The 18,184-nt window shown below is 44.9% G+C and overlaps 1 protein-coding gene across 2 annotated transcripts in view; it reads left to right on the forward strand.

Moving 5' to 3' along the window:
* Positions 1-969: 969 nt before the first annotated feature.
* LOC149275635 (protein TANC2-like) overlaps positions 970-18,184 on the forward strand; it is an 85,276-nt gene continuing 68,061 nt past the window's right edge. For both annotated transcript variants that reach the window (XM_089504499.1, XM_089504500.1), the window contains exon 1: positions 970-1,036. In XM_089504499.1, coding sequence (XP_089360625.1) covers positions 970-1,036 — 67 coding nt within the window. The remainder of the gene's footprint in view (positions 1,037-18,184) is intronic.

Genomic DNA, 18,184 nt, shown 5'->3' on the forward strand with positions numbered 1-18,184 from the left:
GAGGGGCGGAACAAGCGTGTAAACGATCCTTCTATTAAGACTCTCGTCGGTGACTTAAAGGACGGATCGTGGAATTATACCCTAAGAGAGACACTCCGTGCTCATTAACCCCGAGGTTACCGTTTACTGCCAGCACTTGCGGGCTGTCTTTTCCATAAAGCGAAGAGGCAGCATCTTAGGGGTTGAAGGGATTGCAAGCTCCTTGGGGCAGATCTAAGGGGGCAAATGCGAGCTTGCAATGAGATAAGATATTAAGTGCCTACAATCGGGGACCTTGCATCCAACAACCCCGGTGGCAAAAAAACATCTCTGGAACACAATGGAACGTGGTCAAATACAATAAAGATGAAGAAGCTATGTGGTACATACTTGCCAAGTGCCCCTGTTTAGTTTGGCCAGTCTCTCTCTGGCCCTCCAATCCCTGATGATCCACCCTTGATCCCCTGATGCCCCTCTTTTCTAGGAGGTCGGAATGTTTGCTGGGTATGAGGGGATCGCAGGGTTCTACAGCCCTAAAACCCCCGATAATGTGTATAGAAACAGCAGGAAACGGCTTTATACATTAAACCATTTCCTATGGATAAAAATATATATATTGACAATTCAGACAGTTTGTATCCGGGACCTCGTTAACCTAGAACTAGCCAAATAACCCCAAAGTTGGCCGAAGAGAAGTCCCTCTCGATCCTACAATAATCTGGGTTGGATCTCTCCCTGACGTTCCGACGACCAGACTTTTGCTTAATCAACGAATTTAAAAAGGTATCCAAAAAACACATATTTTGGTTCCGTGTTCTTTAAAAAAAAAAAAAAAAAAAAAAAAAATACATTCTTTTTCCGCCCGCCAAACACGTGTTAATCCGTCACGATCATGTTACCTGACTTTGTGCTTTCACCCCGGCCTCTGACATCGCTGTCCCTGTGTCATGTTACAGATCGTCAGCTCGATTCCGGCCCGACGGCGCAGACATGTTTCGCAACAGTTTGAAGATGCTTCTCAGCGGCGGAAAATCTAACCGGAAAAACCGGTCCAGCGGTAAGCGAAAGGGAATGGATCAGCGGCTGGGGCTTGTTGTCATTTTCTGCTGGAAACATACATTCCTTGTTATATCTGTAAATAATAACCGCGGCTGCCAAATGTCTCGGGTGAGACACGCTCCTTGTCTCTTATTAGCAGCCCAGTCACCTGCCTGTTCTAAAGAAACAAGATAGAACTGCCGAATAAATTAAGAATTATACCCTTAAATCCCTATATATATATCACTTTAAGGCCACCGGTCGCCCGATGAGGTAAGCGTGTGCTACATTTTTATGATCCTGTAGTGAGCGACTGGGATCTCAAACAGTATTTATTATATTTGTACTGGAAATTAGATTCTGCTATTGATACAATGTATGTGCAGTTCACTCAGGCTCCAGCAGGCGGCAGTGTGTCACCACGATGAGCTTTCGACGTTCCTTTGGAAGAACATCGCTTGTTGTCTTGTTTCTCTGTGGGTGAAATTGTGGCTCCGACAACATGTTCGTGTTTGGCATGTGATTTTTTTTCCCCTTTTTCCTAGAAGCGATAGATATTCTTCCGTTAGCCCACCTCAGCTGGCCCAGCATAAAGATGAGACACTTAACAGTGTGTCCCTTGTATTTTTGCTTGTTCCCAGTCACACGTGACTGTTGATGGAACTTATTAGGACGAATTAAGGACACACGCTGCTTTAGATCAAACGTGTCATGGGATTTAACACGGTATAGGCGTGTGGGATTTTGTTCCCAGAAAGAGGAAGGCCTGACCACGCAGTTGCCACCTATTCCGGGCAATAAAACATTACTTTTATGAGGTTATTGTTGGCCAAATGCTGCATTCCTACTGTTCTGCTGTAAAACTCCAGCTTGTTGGTAGCTCTTGAAGAGAAGGGTGGGAAATGTTTGTATGATGAAAATACAAACGCCTCTTATGTTAAGTAGAAACTTTCCTACCTTCATTCTCATCGATGAGCGTGCCGGTTCCGTGGCTTTATGGAATCTCCAGTTGAACCGAACGCTGGTCACCTTAAAGTTCCCGGGAGAAGGTGGTTAATGGTTCATTCATTAAATCTAGCTAGGAAACTCTTGGGCCGGTATCCTTCAGGTGCAACTTTCAGAAGTTCGTCTGAGTTTCCCAAACGCCATACAAGCGATTCATGCCCGATTTTCCCAAACATCTCCCGTGGAAGTTATGGTGAAACGTGGTATCTCCACGCTAACTTCTGCAGGAGTTTTTCACGTTCGGCCAGCTCTAATTGGCAGAGCAAACCTCGAATCGAGGAATTCTGATCTCGTTTACAGCAGGAGATAATTCCCTACCGTCTTCTTTAACTAACCAAGAGGATAGATAAATGGAACAGTCTCCCAGCAGAAGTGGTAGAGGGTAATACAGTGAGGGGATTTAAACATGCGTGGGATAGACATACGGCTCCTGAATCTAAGACGAGACCAACGGCTGATTAAGGTTTGAGTCTTTACAGCAGGAGAAACGGGCAACTAGATGGGACTGATCTCCATCTCCAAATTCTCAGTTTTTATGTGAGAAGAGGCAAAAAGTTTGTTGTTTTGCTTTGTTTGCTAAAGTAACCCCTTAAGCGCCACTCGACTTGATGAGAAACCCAAGTTATCTTAAAAGGTGAAGATAAAAAACGTAATGCTCAGTGGATCAATGGAATAGATTCCAAGATCAGAGGGTCGAGGAAACTGACACTGTAGGGGTATTGGGGGGTATTTTAGATCTCTTGGCCCTCTCTTTGTTTTGTGTGGGAGACGATCTCTTTTTGGGGATATGTGTGTTTTCTCCTCTTGGCTCTCGCTGATTGCTTGTCAGAAAACAAACTCATTTTAGATAATTTGTGCCATTGTTTATTGCTGATGAAAGATATTGTGCTGCGGAGACGGCCAGGAATGCAATTTTCTCCTCCACAAACTGGGTAATCGGAAACCCATGTTTTGCCATCATTTCCCGAACGGGCTCTGGAGCCGGGGGGGGGGGGTGTCAGCCAAAGAGTTTATTTTCCAAATTACAGAACGTAACGAACGGATATCATGCGTGGTCAGAATCGGTGGACTCCGCCTAAATGCAGATTCCGAACTTTGGAGAGGACGTCCGGGTTAAAGAATCCGTTCCCTAAAAATAATAAGGAAAGAGGGGCATCAGGGTGAGGAAAGAAGGGCATCAGGGTGAGGAAAGAAGGGCATCAGGGTGAGGAAAGAGGGGCATTAGGGATTTGGGTTTCGAATCAGGAGAATTTGGTGGTATGAAGCCACTTTTCTCTATGAATCGGTTACGCTGTATTGATCTATAACTGTAGATGGTTGGTGGGGATCAGGAGGTTATAAGAACTTAAGGTGAAGGACAGGGGCCATCTTTACGCCTGTTTTGGTATAGATGACAAAATGAGCGTGGGGTTCCTGATGGAAATCCATCTTTTTTAGAGTTCGTTAAGTTAAAAGGTTTTGTTTACAAGGGAATCGGTGCAGGAGGAGGATGGAAAATGTAAAGCGACATTTCTCCCTAGAACTAATTGGGTAAAATAGGAAGATTTATAGACTCATCAGATGCTTCCTCAAGTGCGAATTAGATAAAACAACCCAAAATAGACTGTCTGGACACAAATGTATTAAAGCTGTAGGAATACTTGGCAGGCAGGAGATATTGTTGCTATAGGCTGCGACGGCATTAATAAAGAAGGCCATAATTGTGTCAAATTTGTGGCATATTGGGCTTTCAGCACTAATAAACGTCCATCAAAACATGCCTTTTGCTTGTCGATTAGTGTAATTGTCCCGGATGCATTAAAACGACACCCCATGGAAGCTGAGATCGGAGGCAGCCTGTGGCAGAATCAGCATCATCTCATCAATTTCCTGTCCTGAAGTTCCCTTCAGCCCCTCCCACCTTTACAAAGGCTGTGTGAGCCAATCGGCAACAATCAGCAACTTAGCAATAGAACAGAGATATCCTAACAGGAAGGAATAATCATGTAGATTCTGAGAAGAGGGGTTACGAAGGCTGCTTTTTCGCTAGGAAAGCTGATTTTGTCATATTTGGCAGATCAGCTTTTGTAGTCACAATTCTATTTTTATATATATAATATTGTGTATAATATATATATTTATATATATTAATGTATATAATCTAGAGGGACATATTTTAAACGCAGCCCACGTACAACATGACCCAGTTTTGTAGAATAAACAGGCCAATCAGATGGGTTTAATGTCCTGGAATATAATGTACACGGGGGCAGGAAAACCATTATATTATAGAGAACCGCGTTACATACTGCTGAGGGCAAAATAATGTAATAAACATTCACATTTACAGTGCATGTAACAGCTAACCAGTGAATGCCTCGGAGTTCCCGCGGGCAGTATGCAGCCAACGTTTAAAAAAAAAACGTACACATGGCAATGCAAGTGTAGATCCGATGCCTTTGTGGCATTGCGTTGGAATACAGATAAAAAAGGAAACTCTTATTATTGCCACTTTTTTTAATAGGGAGTCTACAGAGAGTTTTTTTTCTCAAACGTGGAGCAGGCATCGGTGGCAAAGCGGGGTTATCCTGGGGGAACAATTCATGAACTGAAGGTTAAAGGGACCTTTTGCGGTGGGAAGGCTGAGGAGAAAGGGGTCAAAAGTAATCAAAAGGATGGTCTGCAGCGTCGGAGGCTACGGGGAAGAGCAGTTAGCGAGCGATGAGGGTAAAAGGCTCTGGGATTTAACAAAACGAGTCATTAGCCGCTGTACCAAGTACTGCACCGGTCCAGCAGGCGTTGTGGAGATTGTCTATAAAGCAGGACGCTTGATTAAGTTTGGAGTACCTGCTTTGGAGGACTTGTTTGGACAACTTGCCAACATGCCCCTATTGCCTTCTAACCACCGGTGGATTTAAATGGCGTCTTGTCCAAAGTATTATTTTATAATAATTACTTTTATATGTAATTTTTGTTGGGGGTGGGTGAGGCACAATAAGGGCTGTCACATAATAAGTACAGTAGAACCAGGTCTGGGCTGGCCACCAACTAAACTGAGCAAATGCCTGGTGGACCGGTGGCTGACGGCGCCAACATTTACCTTTCCCAAGGTGATTCATTCGTTGGCTGACGGCCAAATCAAGGGAGCAATGGAGCATCTCCCTGGTATACCAGGTCACAATTTTAAATGATACTTCTGAATTCTGAGGTGATCGTTCCATGACCTTCTTCTGTTTTCTCTCATGGTGTCTCCTTCACGCTATCCTCATAGCATAAACAAAATAATAAATAATTAGCGTTGAAAACTGTGTGACTGTGTATCTATTGAGTGCCGAGGAAGCTCTAGTCCGGGCCGGGTTATGTAGGCCTGGGTTTTACGTATTGAAGGACAAGGGGGCAACATCCATTATTACAATAGCTGGTCCAGGAAGCATGGTGGCATTTAAATGTCCCGGTCTCCGTGTCTCCATCTTTTATCAGACAGCCCATGGCTTGGTGCTTCAGCGAGTCAATACTGGAGAAGATATAGGAGCTTCACTATGATGATAACGCGTGTTAACTTCTTCTCCGACATGTTTACAAGACATAGATACAAGGAAAAAAGAACAATTACTATCTTTAGATTGTGTTATCTCCCAGTTTTAAACAATTCTTGACTTTAAATAGGTTCCACATCCATACAATGTACGTGTGAGAAGCCAACTCGAAATATCGGTTCTCTTTGTCGACTTGGCTTCCTCTCCTGAAGTTCTTACTCATTAACTTTAGTAAATAGAGATCACGCTTCTACATACTGTGCGTTATCAGACATGCACGCTGATAATGCTCTATGCAGCATCACAAAAACACAATGTGTGCAAGAGATTAGAGATAAAACAATGGCACTTACCAGGGTTCTAAGGCTTCTGTCGGGAATCTGTCCACTACTGCCCTGCCTAGCCCTTTTTTAATTTTATTAATATTTATATAACCAAACAACAAAGGAAAATGAAAATAAAAATTTATTTTAATGCATTCAAGGTAATGTTTAATTTAGTCGATCTCTGATGCCATATAAACCCTAGAACCTGCCGGCAGATTGGCCCCCGTCTAGTCTGCCCTGCTGTAAAGACTCCTTAATTGGTTGTTGGTCTCGTCTTAGATTCAGGAGCCATATGTCTATCCCATGCCTGACTTTGGACGCAGACCATATTGGGCTTTACTTTGGATCCCCCAAAAAAAGAGGAATGATGGTTTTTGAAGATGCTGCTCCAAAAATGAGAATCTTCTGTGGTTTTTAATTATTATTATCCAGTTTCTCAATAGTAAAAACATCTCCCAACTCTTGCTTAGTAGTGCAACAGCATGGGTTATGTATTTATCGGACGTGGTCTTTATACGAATGATTCATAGAAAAGTACTTTGAAGGTTCTGTTGTCCTCTCAAACGTCCAGTATGGTGTTCAAAGATGGTCTTCAGGAGGTTCAGAAAAGAACCTGCCGTCGTGTTAAGGAAGATCGTCTGTCGGTGCATGGAGTGTTTGAAGTGTTTATGTACGGGATCAGTTTTCTTACTTTTTGAAGGCCATATTCTGCATCAACCGCAAGGCCGAGCTTGATGGTCAACCTAAATTACTATGTTATAATATAATAAGTATTCTGTGTTAAGTACTCGATAAAGGAAAAAATGGTCCCTTTAAGCTACCATATCAAACATGTTATTAGCTTTTAATCTATTTCAGTTTAATGAACGAGAAGGCTAGCTCTTTCGTACAGGTGTGCACGCTGCCTGCCACGGCAGTCTGGTTTTCAGACACAATCGTTCTCTTACGTCTTCATTGAATGTTTTGCCGCTTTTTTTGTAAAGATGCCTCGCCTTCCTCTCCTCTCAGAATTTTCTTTTGTAGACAGACGAGACTCGGCCGATGGCCGGACTATTTCTGTGACTCTCGAGTCACGCTCTTGTCTCCGTTCGCACCTGTGCCCTTTCTTTTAGTAGTGAATGGAAAGGATATGAGTCTCGCGTGTGCCACCGTGAATGAACGCTTCCTACTATAAGACGTTCTTGGAGACTCCACAAGGTTCCTTTAACGCCACGATTTCCGCCATTCTTTTGGGCGATCGTTTCACAACCACAGTTTTTCAAGGGAAAAAAAGGAGAAAGGAGGATACTAGTAACAGACTTTAAATCTGATTTCCACGCTCCGTAATCTTTCTTTCTCTCCATCAGAGGAGATGTGACCCTCCAAAACATAAATTGTCTTTTCCCCAGAGTAATTAAAAGAGAAGATTACTCCACGCTGTAGATTAATTTTCCACGTTGCTCTACATTTCACGCCTGGCCTTCCTTCGCTCCGTTGACGCACATGAACTAAATTTACCCGCGTACAACGCGGAGCTCCTTTTCTCTTTCGTCCTGGAGGTCATAGAGGAGCCTCATACTTTTTTTTTTTTTCCCCCCTGGACAAAATGTTTTAAGGTGTCCAGAGAAACCTGTTCTAGGTTTTTTTTATGGTTTTTTTTCACGGGCCAGCTGTATACACTCTATAGGGGTAAATACATTGTCATTCCGCAGCTGTGACCCCTTTAAGGACGATCTGCACACATGTTTGCTCTGGTGTTGGACTGCAACTCCCACAATTTGCTCATCTCAGATGCTGTTAAAACAGTCCATCCATGTGCGGCGCTGTATTTTTAGGTGATCAATTGGGTAGACATTCCTGTCGGGGTCCTACAAAGTTGGTCAATCTGCGTTATGGAGGTTCTAAAAGGGTTAGGGCAGGAGTGTCCAACCTGCGGCCCTCCAGCTGCTGCAGGACTACATCTCCCATAATGCTCTTTCAGCTAAGGAGCTGGCTGAGGAGTATGGGAGATGTAGTCCTGCAGCAGCTGGAGGGCCGCAGGTTGGACACCCCTGGGTTAGGGTGATGGGTTGGACTATTATATAAACCGTCTGCTGGACATGATTTTATTTTCTGTATGTGTTTGTGCAGACACATTATTATTATTATTATTATTATTATTATTTATTTATTTATATAGCGCCAACAATTTATGAAAAACACACGTCGGCCTACAGACCAACCACGACTGATTTATAACAGCGCACGGGCGCGATGCCACATCTGCAAAGTATTTTTCTTTTTGTCTCGTGTTGTATCTCTTTTAGAACCTGTTATTTTATAGATTTGATAGATTTCTAGACTTTATAGATTTATTCTAAATGTACCGTATTTGCTCGATTATAAGACGAGGTTTTTTTCAGAGCAAATGCTTTTGAGGTCTGATTAGAAGACGACCCCGATAATCAGACCTCAAATAGAGGTCTGACTATGAGACTAAGATCCAGATCCCCCACAGCTGCAGGGGACCTGGATCCTTCTGTCCCACCCCCCCCATTTAACACCCCCCCCCACACACACACTCTGATCTCTGACAGCCGGGGAAAGTCTGCGCGATGGATGCAGACAACCCCCGCTGGTAGCCACACCTCCTTCTGGCTGCAGCGTAAGTTGTCTACGCGGATAGCGTGGACGTCAACCCGCTGCCCCTGTATACAGCAGGAAATTGGAAGCACCGGTAAGTGTGTGGGGTGGGGTAGGGTGGGGTGGAGTGTTAAATGGGGGGGATGCAGAAGGAAGACTGGTGCCCCGGTATACAGCAGGAAATTGGAAGCCCCAGTAAGTGGGGGGGGGGTGTTAAATGGGGGCATAGGGCATTTCTGAAGGCAGAGTGCTCTATGAAATGCCTTTTAACCCCCTGAACGCCACTCTGCCACCTGAAATGCCTTATACCTCCCTATATGCCACTCTGCCCCATAATATGCCTTTTAACCCCCTAAATGCCAGAGTGGCATATAGGGGTATAAGGCATTTCTGGAGGCAGAGTGGCACATAGGGGGTTAAAAGGCATATCATGGGGCACAGTGGCATATAGAGGGTTAAAAGGCATATCATGGGCCACAGTGCCATATTGGAGTGGCAAGCCTGGGGGCAGATGTGACAAGGAAATAAAAACAAAAAAATATTTTTCTCAATCATAGCTTTTATTAAAAAATGTAATAGTTTACATGAATTAACATTTACTGGTAAAACTTTTTTCCTATAGGGCCATCTTATATTCAGGCTTTTTCTTTTTTTTCCTAAATTAATATTCAGATTTTGGGGGGGTCGTCTTATAATCGAGCAAATACGGTATATAAAATATTTTTTAGTTTTCATAGCTGCTCAGTGCGGGAAAAGCCCAGGAAGTGGGTTACAACTTCCTGCTTGGGCTGACGTTAGGATTCCAGAGCCAACCTGCGCTAAGGGATCATGGGTAACGGAGGGAAATTTGCATGAAGTTACCATGGTGATCATGGTTATACATTCAGCGGGTAATAAAACAAGTGATACATGGTTTTCAATGTTGCATTAAGTTTGGCTTCTCTTTTCCGAATGCGAGAGGGCGGTCCCACTGACGGCGGCGGGTAGTCCCGCTGAAAGCTGCCAGTTTATGGGGCGAGGGGAGGTGGGTGACCCGGCTGCGCTTCACCGGGACTACCCGCCGCCGTCAGCGGGACCGCCCTCTCGCATTCGGAAAAGAGAAGCCAAACTTAATGCAACATTGAAAACCATGTATCACTTGTTTTATTACCCGCTGAATGTATAACCATGATCACCATGGTAACTTCATGCAAATTTCCCTCCGTTACCCATGATCCCTTAGCGCAGGTTGACTCTGGAATCCTAACGTCAGCCCAAGCAGGAAGTTGAGTTCCCAGTTACAATTACACCTAACCATTATTAATGGGCCTGCCGACTGACCACAGATACGCTTCTTCATGTTTTGTTTATTTAAACTTTATCGATATGCACAAGTACGTTTCACCTATATCGACACCAAAAAACAGCACTAATGCATTTTGAAGAAACAAATCTTTATTGACACAAGGCTTAGCACTCATATAATTCTTACACCCCTCGGGTGTTCTAAGGGTCAATGTTTATCAGCTTCTGTTGAAGAACCCCCACCCCTTCATGTGCTGCGTTGCTTTGCTGTGGCTTGTAAATGGGAAAATGGGAAGTGTTTGTTAGCCAAGCGCTATCTTTACCCTCATCCAGAAGGTCATTATCTAACAACGAGATAAGACGAGAAGATTTAGCTGTGCAAGCGGTCCGCAGACAGCCGCTTCAGATAAAAGGGGCCACTCAACACTCCTTTGAATGTCTGGAAACAAACACTTTTTAACTTGGTTCCAAGAGTCAGTCACCAGTCTGCATGCGCGATGCTTTCACGACGGCTTCCATATGGATCGTAACCTACTTATGCCATCGCTAATTAGCCTAAAAGCTTGTAAAAATCCAACGTCGCCTCGAAAAACCATCACGAGGACTTTACCGACTTAGTTCATTGGGTCCACGTCGGACTGGCCCTGTTTAAAGAATTTCGGCCCCATGTACGGTGTTTACGGAGAGAGAATTCTGTGTTTTTGTTTATATACCCTTTAATTTATAAAGCCATTTTCTGCTGTTTCTATACACATTATCGGGGCTCTTAGGGCCGTAGAACCCTGCGATACCCTCATACCCAGCAAACATTCTGACCTCCTAGAAAAGAGGGCGCATCAGGGGATTTGGGGTTGAAAAGAGGGACTGGCCAAATTAAACAGGGACAGTTGGCAGTTTAATTTAGAAATGACGTGGACAATTAGTAAGCGTGGGACGAGAGCAGCTAAAATTGAAGAAAAATTGTACGAAACTTGATTGCTTTTGAGACGGTGTTTTTGGGGCACGCACATTTTATTTCTGTAAATTGCTGGTTTTGTTGGGTTTTTTTAATCACATTTTCAGATGGAGGTCAATCACGAGCTCTGCGCTAAATTACTTCTCCGCTTTCAAACTCGCAGACTTATTTAAACTTGGTGGGGTGAACGTATCCCGCGTCATCTCATTTTTTTCGCAGGTCAGCTCAGAGCGTGGATACAAAGACGTTTATTTTATTTTTAATTCTTTTTATGGTTTATTAAATCTCAGCGGATAAATCTATAATTGCTTTTAAAGGCTTTGTTTTGTTTCTCCGCGGAGCTCGCGCTCATGCCTTACTGCGTATTATATTAAAAGATGATTTGTTTTCCTCCAATGGAGGTTGAGTTTGTATATATACCTGGGAATGTTCTATATCAGCTGACCCTGAGACCTTAAATATTAACCCTTAATTGCCCATTGCGGAGATCCTATGAAGTCACTTGTGTTACCCAAATGGCTCTAATGCCGGCCCTCATGGAAACCTCGACTTGTCATTATTTAAAGAGACACTTAATTGAGTCACCTGCATTCAAGTAGGGATGTCAACCATATCATACTGGGAGCAAAAGCACCAACTGGGAGTCTTATATATGATCACAGCGGGAATAGGAAGGAGTCAGACTGTGTGACCCGGAGAATCTGCCCCTTCACCCTGAGATTGGGGCAAAAGCACAGAGACTCCGGGGCAAACCCTGCGGTCTCCCAGGTATGCTGATGGAGAAGCACTTTTCTTCCCGTCTGAACCAGACGCCAGGCAAGCTCCCGAGGCCCATGTCTGGCCGCTTGCCACGCCGTCCGTCTTGGCAGGCAGGGGCTTTGATTTAATATCCCGTAGCCTGCCGAGGTGCGCTGTGATGTCGTTTTCATTTCTGCGCTGGATTTCCTCTAATTTTAAATCAAAGTGTTAAGCCCCCCCCCCTTCCAAACTCATGCCTCTTGCCGTGATTTGGGCCATTAGCGCTACTGGATAAGCCAAGAATGTTTTCCTGTGAGTTATGGGCGCACGTCACCCTGCACGCTGAGCAAACATACTTTACCAGGTCTCTCATTTTATTCTTTCCTTTTTAAGTTTTAATCACATAAAACCAACTAGAAAAGTTTTTTCAATATCTGTCCAATCCTTCTTTGAGCGCCAGACCCTCTTTCCCTCCCCCTGGTGCCCCTCTTTCCTCTCTGATGCCCCTCTTTCCTGGCTGTTGTGTGAAGACATCGATACCATTTTGGCAAAATGCTCCACGCTGTCCTTGCACACAGGTCTAGTCCTTGGTTTTCTGGAATACACTGCAAAATCCAGAGTTTCTGCAGATTATTAATGGCCTGCGGCCTGGTGGAAGTGGACGGTGGGATGTCACTCCGTCTTGGCGATGACTTGGGGGTCAGGATAAGGAGGTCATACCAAGGAGCTTCCATACACTTCGACCTGTCGGTGTCAATGGATACACGGCGGTGTCTTCTTTCCTCTACTAGACCACCAGAAGAGTTGGTTGAGGAGCTCCATTGGGTCCAAGGCACACCTTTGCAACAAATGGAGTATGGCTTTCTTCGCACGTTCTTTTTTGGCCATCTCAGGTTGGCCCAAGCTATCAGCCTCCAGCCGGGGCCAAGACAAACAGTTGGGCTTTCTTCGGTTTCTCGCACTTTGGAGAAAAGGTTCTCCCGCGACGACTCTTCCTTTGTGTTCGGAACCCGGATCTTGCCAAGATTCTATAATTTCCACCGTTTTAATAAACGCCGTGATGGGGAAGCGAGTTGTAATTGCTCTACAGCTCCTGTCCCTGTGTTTATTATAATACTGTATCTGTTTTGCTTTGATTAATTGGTTGTATCCCTCTCGGGTACGAGACAGCTCAGTGTGCAACTAATTGTTCACACAGAAATATTTACTGGAACAAAAAAAAATAATAAAATGATTTGTTGGGCTGGAAATTAGTATTCTGCCGCAGCTCCGGAGTTCTTTTTTTTTTTTTTTTTTTTTTTTTTTTAAATACTCTCGGCGTAAGATAGTTCTCCGTTATCGGCGTCCTCCTGCCTTCAGTAATGGTCCATTGTCTCACTCGCTTTTAACTCTGCGCAGGCACAAAATTCAAAAACAGAATATGTGAGAATGGGGAAAAAAAAAAAAAGTGCCTGAGGTTTTCCAGCTGGTGGGGATACAAGCAGACAGAACGTGACAGCAGGCAAATCCTCCCTCACCCAGTAATCTCCGGCAAAGCTTTCTTTTTTTAACTCTTCCGAGGCAAAAAAAAAAATAAAAAATCGTACAACCAGGCCCCCGGGGGTTAAATTCGACAAGGGTGGAGGACGTGCAAAAATGATCAGAATTGGGTGTGGAGAGAGTTGTAGCCTCCAGGATCTCCCCGAGTAAGTGGTGCTTTGGTTGTACGGAGAATCGTCCCCTGGAATAGCGTCTTCAGCAGGCACAGCTGCCAACAGTCCTGATAAACCGAGCTTATGTCACGGCCATTGGCTTTCGTAAACCATGAACCAATACGATCAGATTATTATCAACGTATCGGGAATCTCCAGAAACAGAGGCTGAGACGGGACGTGGCATGAGAGGAACCCTCATCGACATTGCGTCTCCACCACTCGTGGAAAATGAACAAAGCGTGATGTCATAATGCTGTACAAGTATAGCGGGGGGGGGGGGCGCCTAGTGCTGGTTATTATAGGCAGCCCCCCAGCTGTTGTCAAACTCCAGCTTCCATGTGCCTCTGCCAGCCTCTGTTATGTATAAGTGTTATATGAGCTACAGGCTGCCAATCTGTTGGCCGTCACCTGTTGACTACATCATGTCTGTAGGATGTACGTTCCCTAGGTATCCCCAACATGTTGTTGTTCATAGCGCCATCATATTCTGCAGCGCTGTACAACAGACATAACTAGTAGCCCATCACATAACAATTTGGACTTTCTAGACATTCTAGAACGTCGTTGGCGTGCAGGGTAGACACACGCCGGGTCTAATGCTCCAGGCATGAGAGTCCTCCTTTTTGGCAGCGCTTGTAGCCTTGATGGGGGCCACGTATGGACGCCGAGTCACCGCACAAACACGCAGCGACCCCATAGCTTAACCCGTTCCAGTACCAGGGCAGCGCACTATGTATTAACAATGCGTTATCCCACTTGACGGGCGAATGGTTATTGTCAGGTTATTGTTCGCTGTCGGGAGCCGAGGCGTCTTTCTGGTTGTACTGGCTGTGTGAGTATTTCTTGGCAGAGAGTCGTTTCCCCTGGGGGGTTAACCCTTTAAATGCTAGAGAGTGGCTACCAGTAGTGTAGAAGAAACAGACTTTGGGAATTCAGGCTGGAACAATAAATGTAAAAAATATATATTTAAAAATTGTTTTATTTTTTTTTAGCGTTTTGACTATTTGGAATTTTTTCATCACGTTATAAAATGATTGAAAAAAAAAACCAACCCATAATTAAATATTATTAAATATATATTTTAATCTGCGATTTATTCGCTCCGAGAGCTTATCACATTGATCAATTCCGATCGGATATTGTGATCTCGGCATGATCGATGGACGAAACGAACGCAGCGGAGGATTTATTACCCGCCGTATTCTTCTGGTTTTCAGAAAAGCCGGCTTCTTTTATCATTATTTCGGCTATTTCTGATTCCGTCTGAACTTTAGCCCCTATAAAAAAAAAAAGAAAAAGTAAAGGGGTAACGTGGTGGCCCCTCGGTGGGCCGCACGCACTGCAGAACGGAGCCCGTGGTGTTAACCCTTTGATTTTTTTTTTTTTTTTTTTTTTAGGGATGCTGTAGTAAAGACCCGTTAAGTAGATCACTCCCTGGGACATTCTTCTTGTTTTTCGGCCTGCAGGGACTGTTTTCCGCGTCTCAGGATAACTCCGGGATCCTTTTGAAAGTTCTGGTTAATGAATGATAACCAGAGAAGCCGAGCGATACATAAAGAAACCCTTCCCCGGGTGAAAAGCTCCAAAAATACGTTCTTAGCAGGCAACGTACGGGTCGGTAATCGTTCTGGAGCTTCATGGCAACCGTTTTTTGGGATGCCTGTGGTTTTGTTTTTTTTCCTCCCCAAAACAGCGTTGTTTTCCGTATCTGCAACGAGATAACGAATTAAAACGGATTATCTTGTGTAACTGAAGTTTGGCCCCCACAGTCCTCCCCACCATAAACATCGAAGAGGACTGTGGGGGCCACACTTGCGGATTTAGAAGTTCGTAGAAAGGTCAGACGCTTTTCTAACTGCTACAGGAATCTCCGCAGTCCCGGAGGAAACCTTTTCAAGGAATCTTCAAGCTGTTTGCATATGAAAACCATTGGGGGCAGAACATCATTCTAAGAGTTTTAGAACAAAGTATGCCTGTCTTACTGTACTGAAAGGGTGGTAGATGAGTGGACGGCCTCCCAGCAGAAGTGGTATGCCATAGGAGTAAAGATAGAAACCAACACTATATATCCATGCGGGAGCAGCCAGCGTCCAGTTCTGCATAAACATCTTTCCCCGTTACGTTATCTTTCCTGGCGCTAAGTTGCTGATTGTTGCTGATTGGTTCAGGCAGCCTTTGTAAGGGTGGGAAAAAGGGGAGGGATCTTCAGGACAGGAAACTGATTTGCCAATGCCAGACCCTGCTACAGTAATAAGCCATAACAATGACACTGTAGGTTTGGCACATGGTTACATTAAGCTACGGCATACCGGGCCATCTGCCTGAGGATAATAGGCATTGCAGTCCGTCATCTTGCGGCTTGCAGCTCCTCGTGCCTGGCGCAGCGGATGTGAGCCTCGCGTTAAGCGCTGGTGGCGTTGTCCATGCGCGAAGCCGAGACTCCTGCTGAGTGCGTCCCCCTAATGGAAGATTTCCTTCCAAGCCCCTTCTGGTTTTCGCATCAGGATCCTGCCGGATGGAGCTCCAGGGCTTTGTGGTTTGGAATAAGAGTTCGGAGCAGCCATCGAGGGGGGCTTACGATCTAATGCCCCCCGCGCACCACGGCTGTGCCAGCATCATGGGCAAAGGGGCAAATGCAGAAAGTACCCCCCCCCCCCGTGCATCAGTACTTAAAGAAGAGATTTGTGGTCTGGATTATAGGAATATACTTTTTTTTTTTTTTTAAGGTGGCCAGGGTTTAAAAAAATAGCAACTGAAATATTTGATTTCTTTTCTGTGTTTCCAGGATGTTAAAAACGTGTTGGTGGAAAGAAAAATAAAATGAATCCATAATACAGGAAGCAGAATAATATAAACATAAACATAACAAACAAACATCGCATTCTGTGACACTGATGTTAAGTCTTAAACTAAGAGGGTCAAAGGCTTAAATGGAATGGAAGGAAGGTCTACTTTACTGAGGGTGGTAGATCAGTGGAACAGACTCCCAGCAGGGATGGTAGAGGGTAATACAGCGAGGGGAGTTAAACATGCATGGGATAGGCATACGGCTCCTGAATCTAAGACGAGACCAACGACTGATTAAGGTTTGAGTCTTTACAGCAGGAGAAACGGGCGAGTAGACGGGGGCCGATCTGCCGGCAGGTTCTATATTTCTGCTCGCCCTGTACTTTCTCCTTCCTTCCATAACGGGCTGGGCTGCCGGGAACTTGAAGGTTAAAACAGTCTGTGCTTCATCACACGGCTTCTGGTACTCCGGGGCATTAACACATTGTTTATAAACTGGGATTCGAAAGGAAACGTCCCGTTCCCAGGACTGGGGAAGAAAAAAAATACATGGCATCCTGCCCCCTGTCCCCGCATCTCTCCCGGGGGCTTCCACTACCGGTCAGAAGTTTGGGGTCACTGAGCTGCTTTCATGGAAAACGAGGACATTTCTGGCTGTAAAATAATTACAAAAGGGTTTCTAACCATCAATCAACCTTTCAAACTTAAACTTGGATCAGCGAACACAACGTGCCATTGGAACACAGGAGTGATGGGAGTGATAAAGGGCCATTGGAACACAGGAGTGATGGGAGTGATAAAGGGCCATTGGAACACAGGAGTGATGGGAGTGATAAAGGGCCATTGGAACACAGGAGTGATGGGAGTGATAAAGGGCCATTGGAACACAGGAGTGATGGGAGTGATAAAGGGCCATTGGAACACAGGAGTGATGGGAGTGATAAAGGGCCATTGGAACACAGGAGTGATGGGAGTGATAAAGGGCCATTGGAACACAGGAGTGATGGGAGTGATAAAGGGCCATTGGAACACAGGAGTGATGGGAGTGATAAAGGGCTATTGGAACACAGGAGTGATGGGAGTGATAAAGGGCCATTGGAACACAGGAGTGATAAAGGGCCGTTGGAACACAGGAGTGATGGGAGTGATAAAGGGCCATTGGAGCACAGGAGTGATGGGAGTGATAAAGGGCCATTGGAACACAGGAGTGATGGGAGTGATAAAGGGCCTCTGTACGCCTGTGAAGAGATTCCATAAAAAATCAGCTACAATAGTCATTTACAACATTAACCCCAATTGCGCTGGATTTCTGATTTCATGTTATTTTAATGGACAAAGTTTCAAAAATAAGGATTTTCTAAATGACCCAAACTTTCAGTAACTTGCTGCATTTCGCTCCGAATTCCCTTTCCCAGCCTGAGCAAGAATTCCTTATCTTATAACGTACACGGTTATTATTGTTAGGATTATTGAGTTATTTTATCGGTATACCATGAAACGCTTTAACCCCTTCAGGGCCGGAAATATTTTTCCGCTGTTGGATGTGCGGTTTTCTGCAGTTGTGGCATACCTCCCAACAATCCCCGTTTCCCCCGGACAGTCCTGATTTTCAGGCACTAGTTCCACTGTGCCGCTTTTGTGGGCAGTGGGGATCGTGGGGATGTAAATAAATGGATCCAGATCCGGAGGTGCTTCAGACGCTAACGCATTATCCTGATATTAACCCTTTGGGGGGACGGTGTCTCTGGCGCCCCCTCCTGTACGGATGTCCCCTATGGCACCTGCCTGCGGTGCCTATAGGGTCGGGCAGGCGCTGTAACTCAGTGCACCTTATTGCTAAATGCCGTTTAGGTTTTTAGAGGCTGATGGGAAGACTTTGAAACAGGAAGCTGTAGTTGGGACTTTGTAATGCTAATTTAGGGCTGTTGGCAGGCATGACGTGCTTAACCATTTGCATACCTAGTGACCATGTGTATTCACCCCAATCAGCAGGTGAATGGGCAGATTCTCCGCGTCACACAGGAGGGAGCTAATGCTATCTTAGCATCTTGGTCGGGGCTTTTCTCACTTCCATTTCACAGCTAAAGAAGAGACTTCTGAGGTCCTGAAAGCTTGCGGAACTTTGTCTTTTTTAATGCGTTGGCCCAATAAAAAGTATCACCCTCGACTAAGGACTCCTGAAATCCCTGCTTGAATACAGGTGACTTTATTCTAGATATATTAACCCAGGGCTATTAAAGGGAATGTTTTACAAATCTGCCT

The sequence above is a fragment of the Sceloporus occidentalis genome, unplaced genomic scaffold (assembly GCF_023333645.1).
Source record: "Sceloporus occidentalis isolate IW3139 unplaced genomic scaffold, rSceOcc1.0.p SCAF_274, whole genome shotgun sequence".
Lineage (NCBI taxonomy): Eukaryota > Metazoa > Chordata > Lepidosauria > Squamata > Phrynosomatidae > Sceloporus > Sceloporus occidentalis.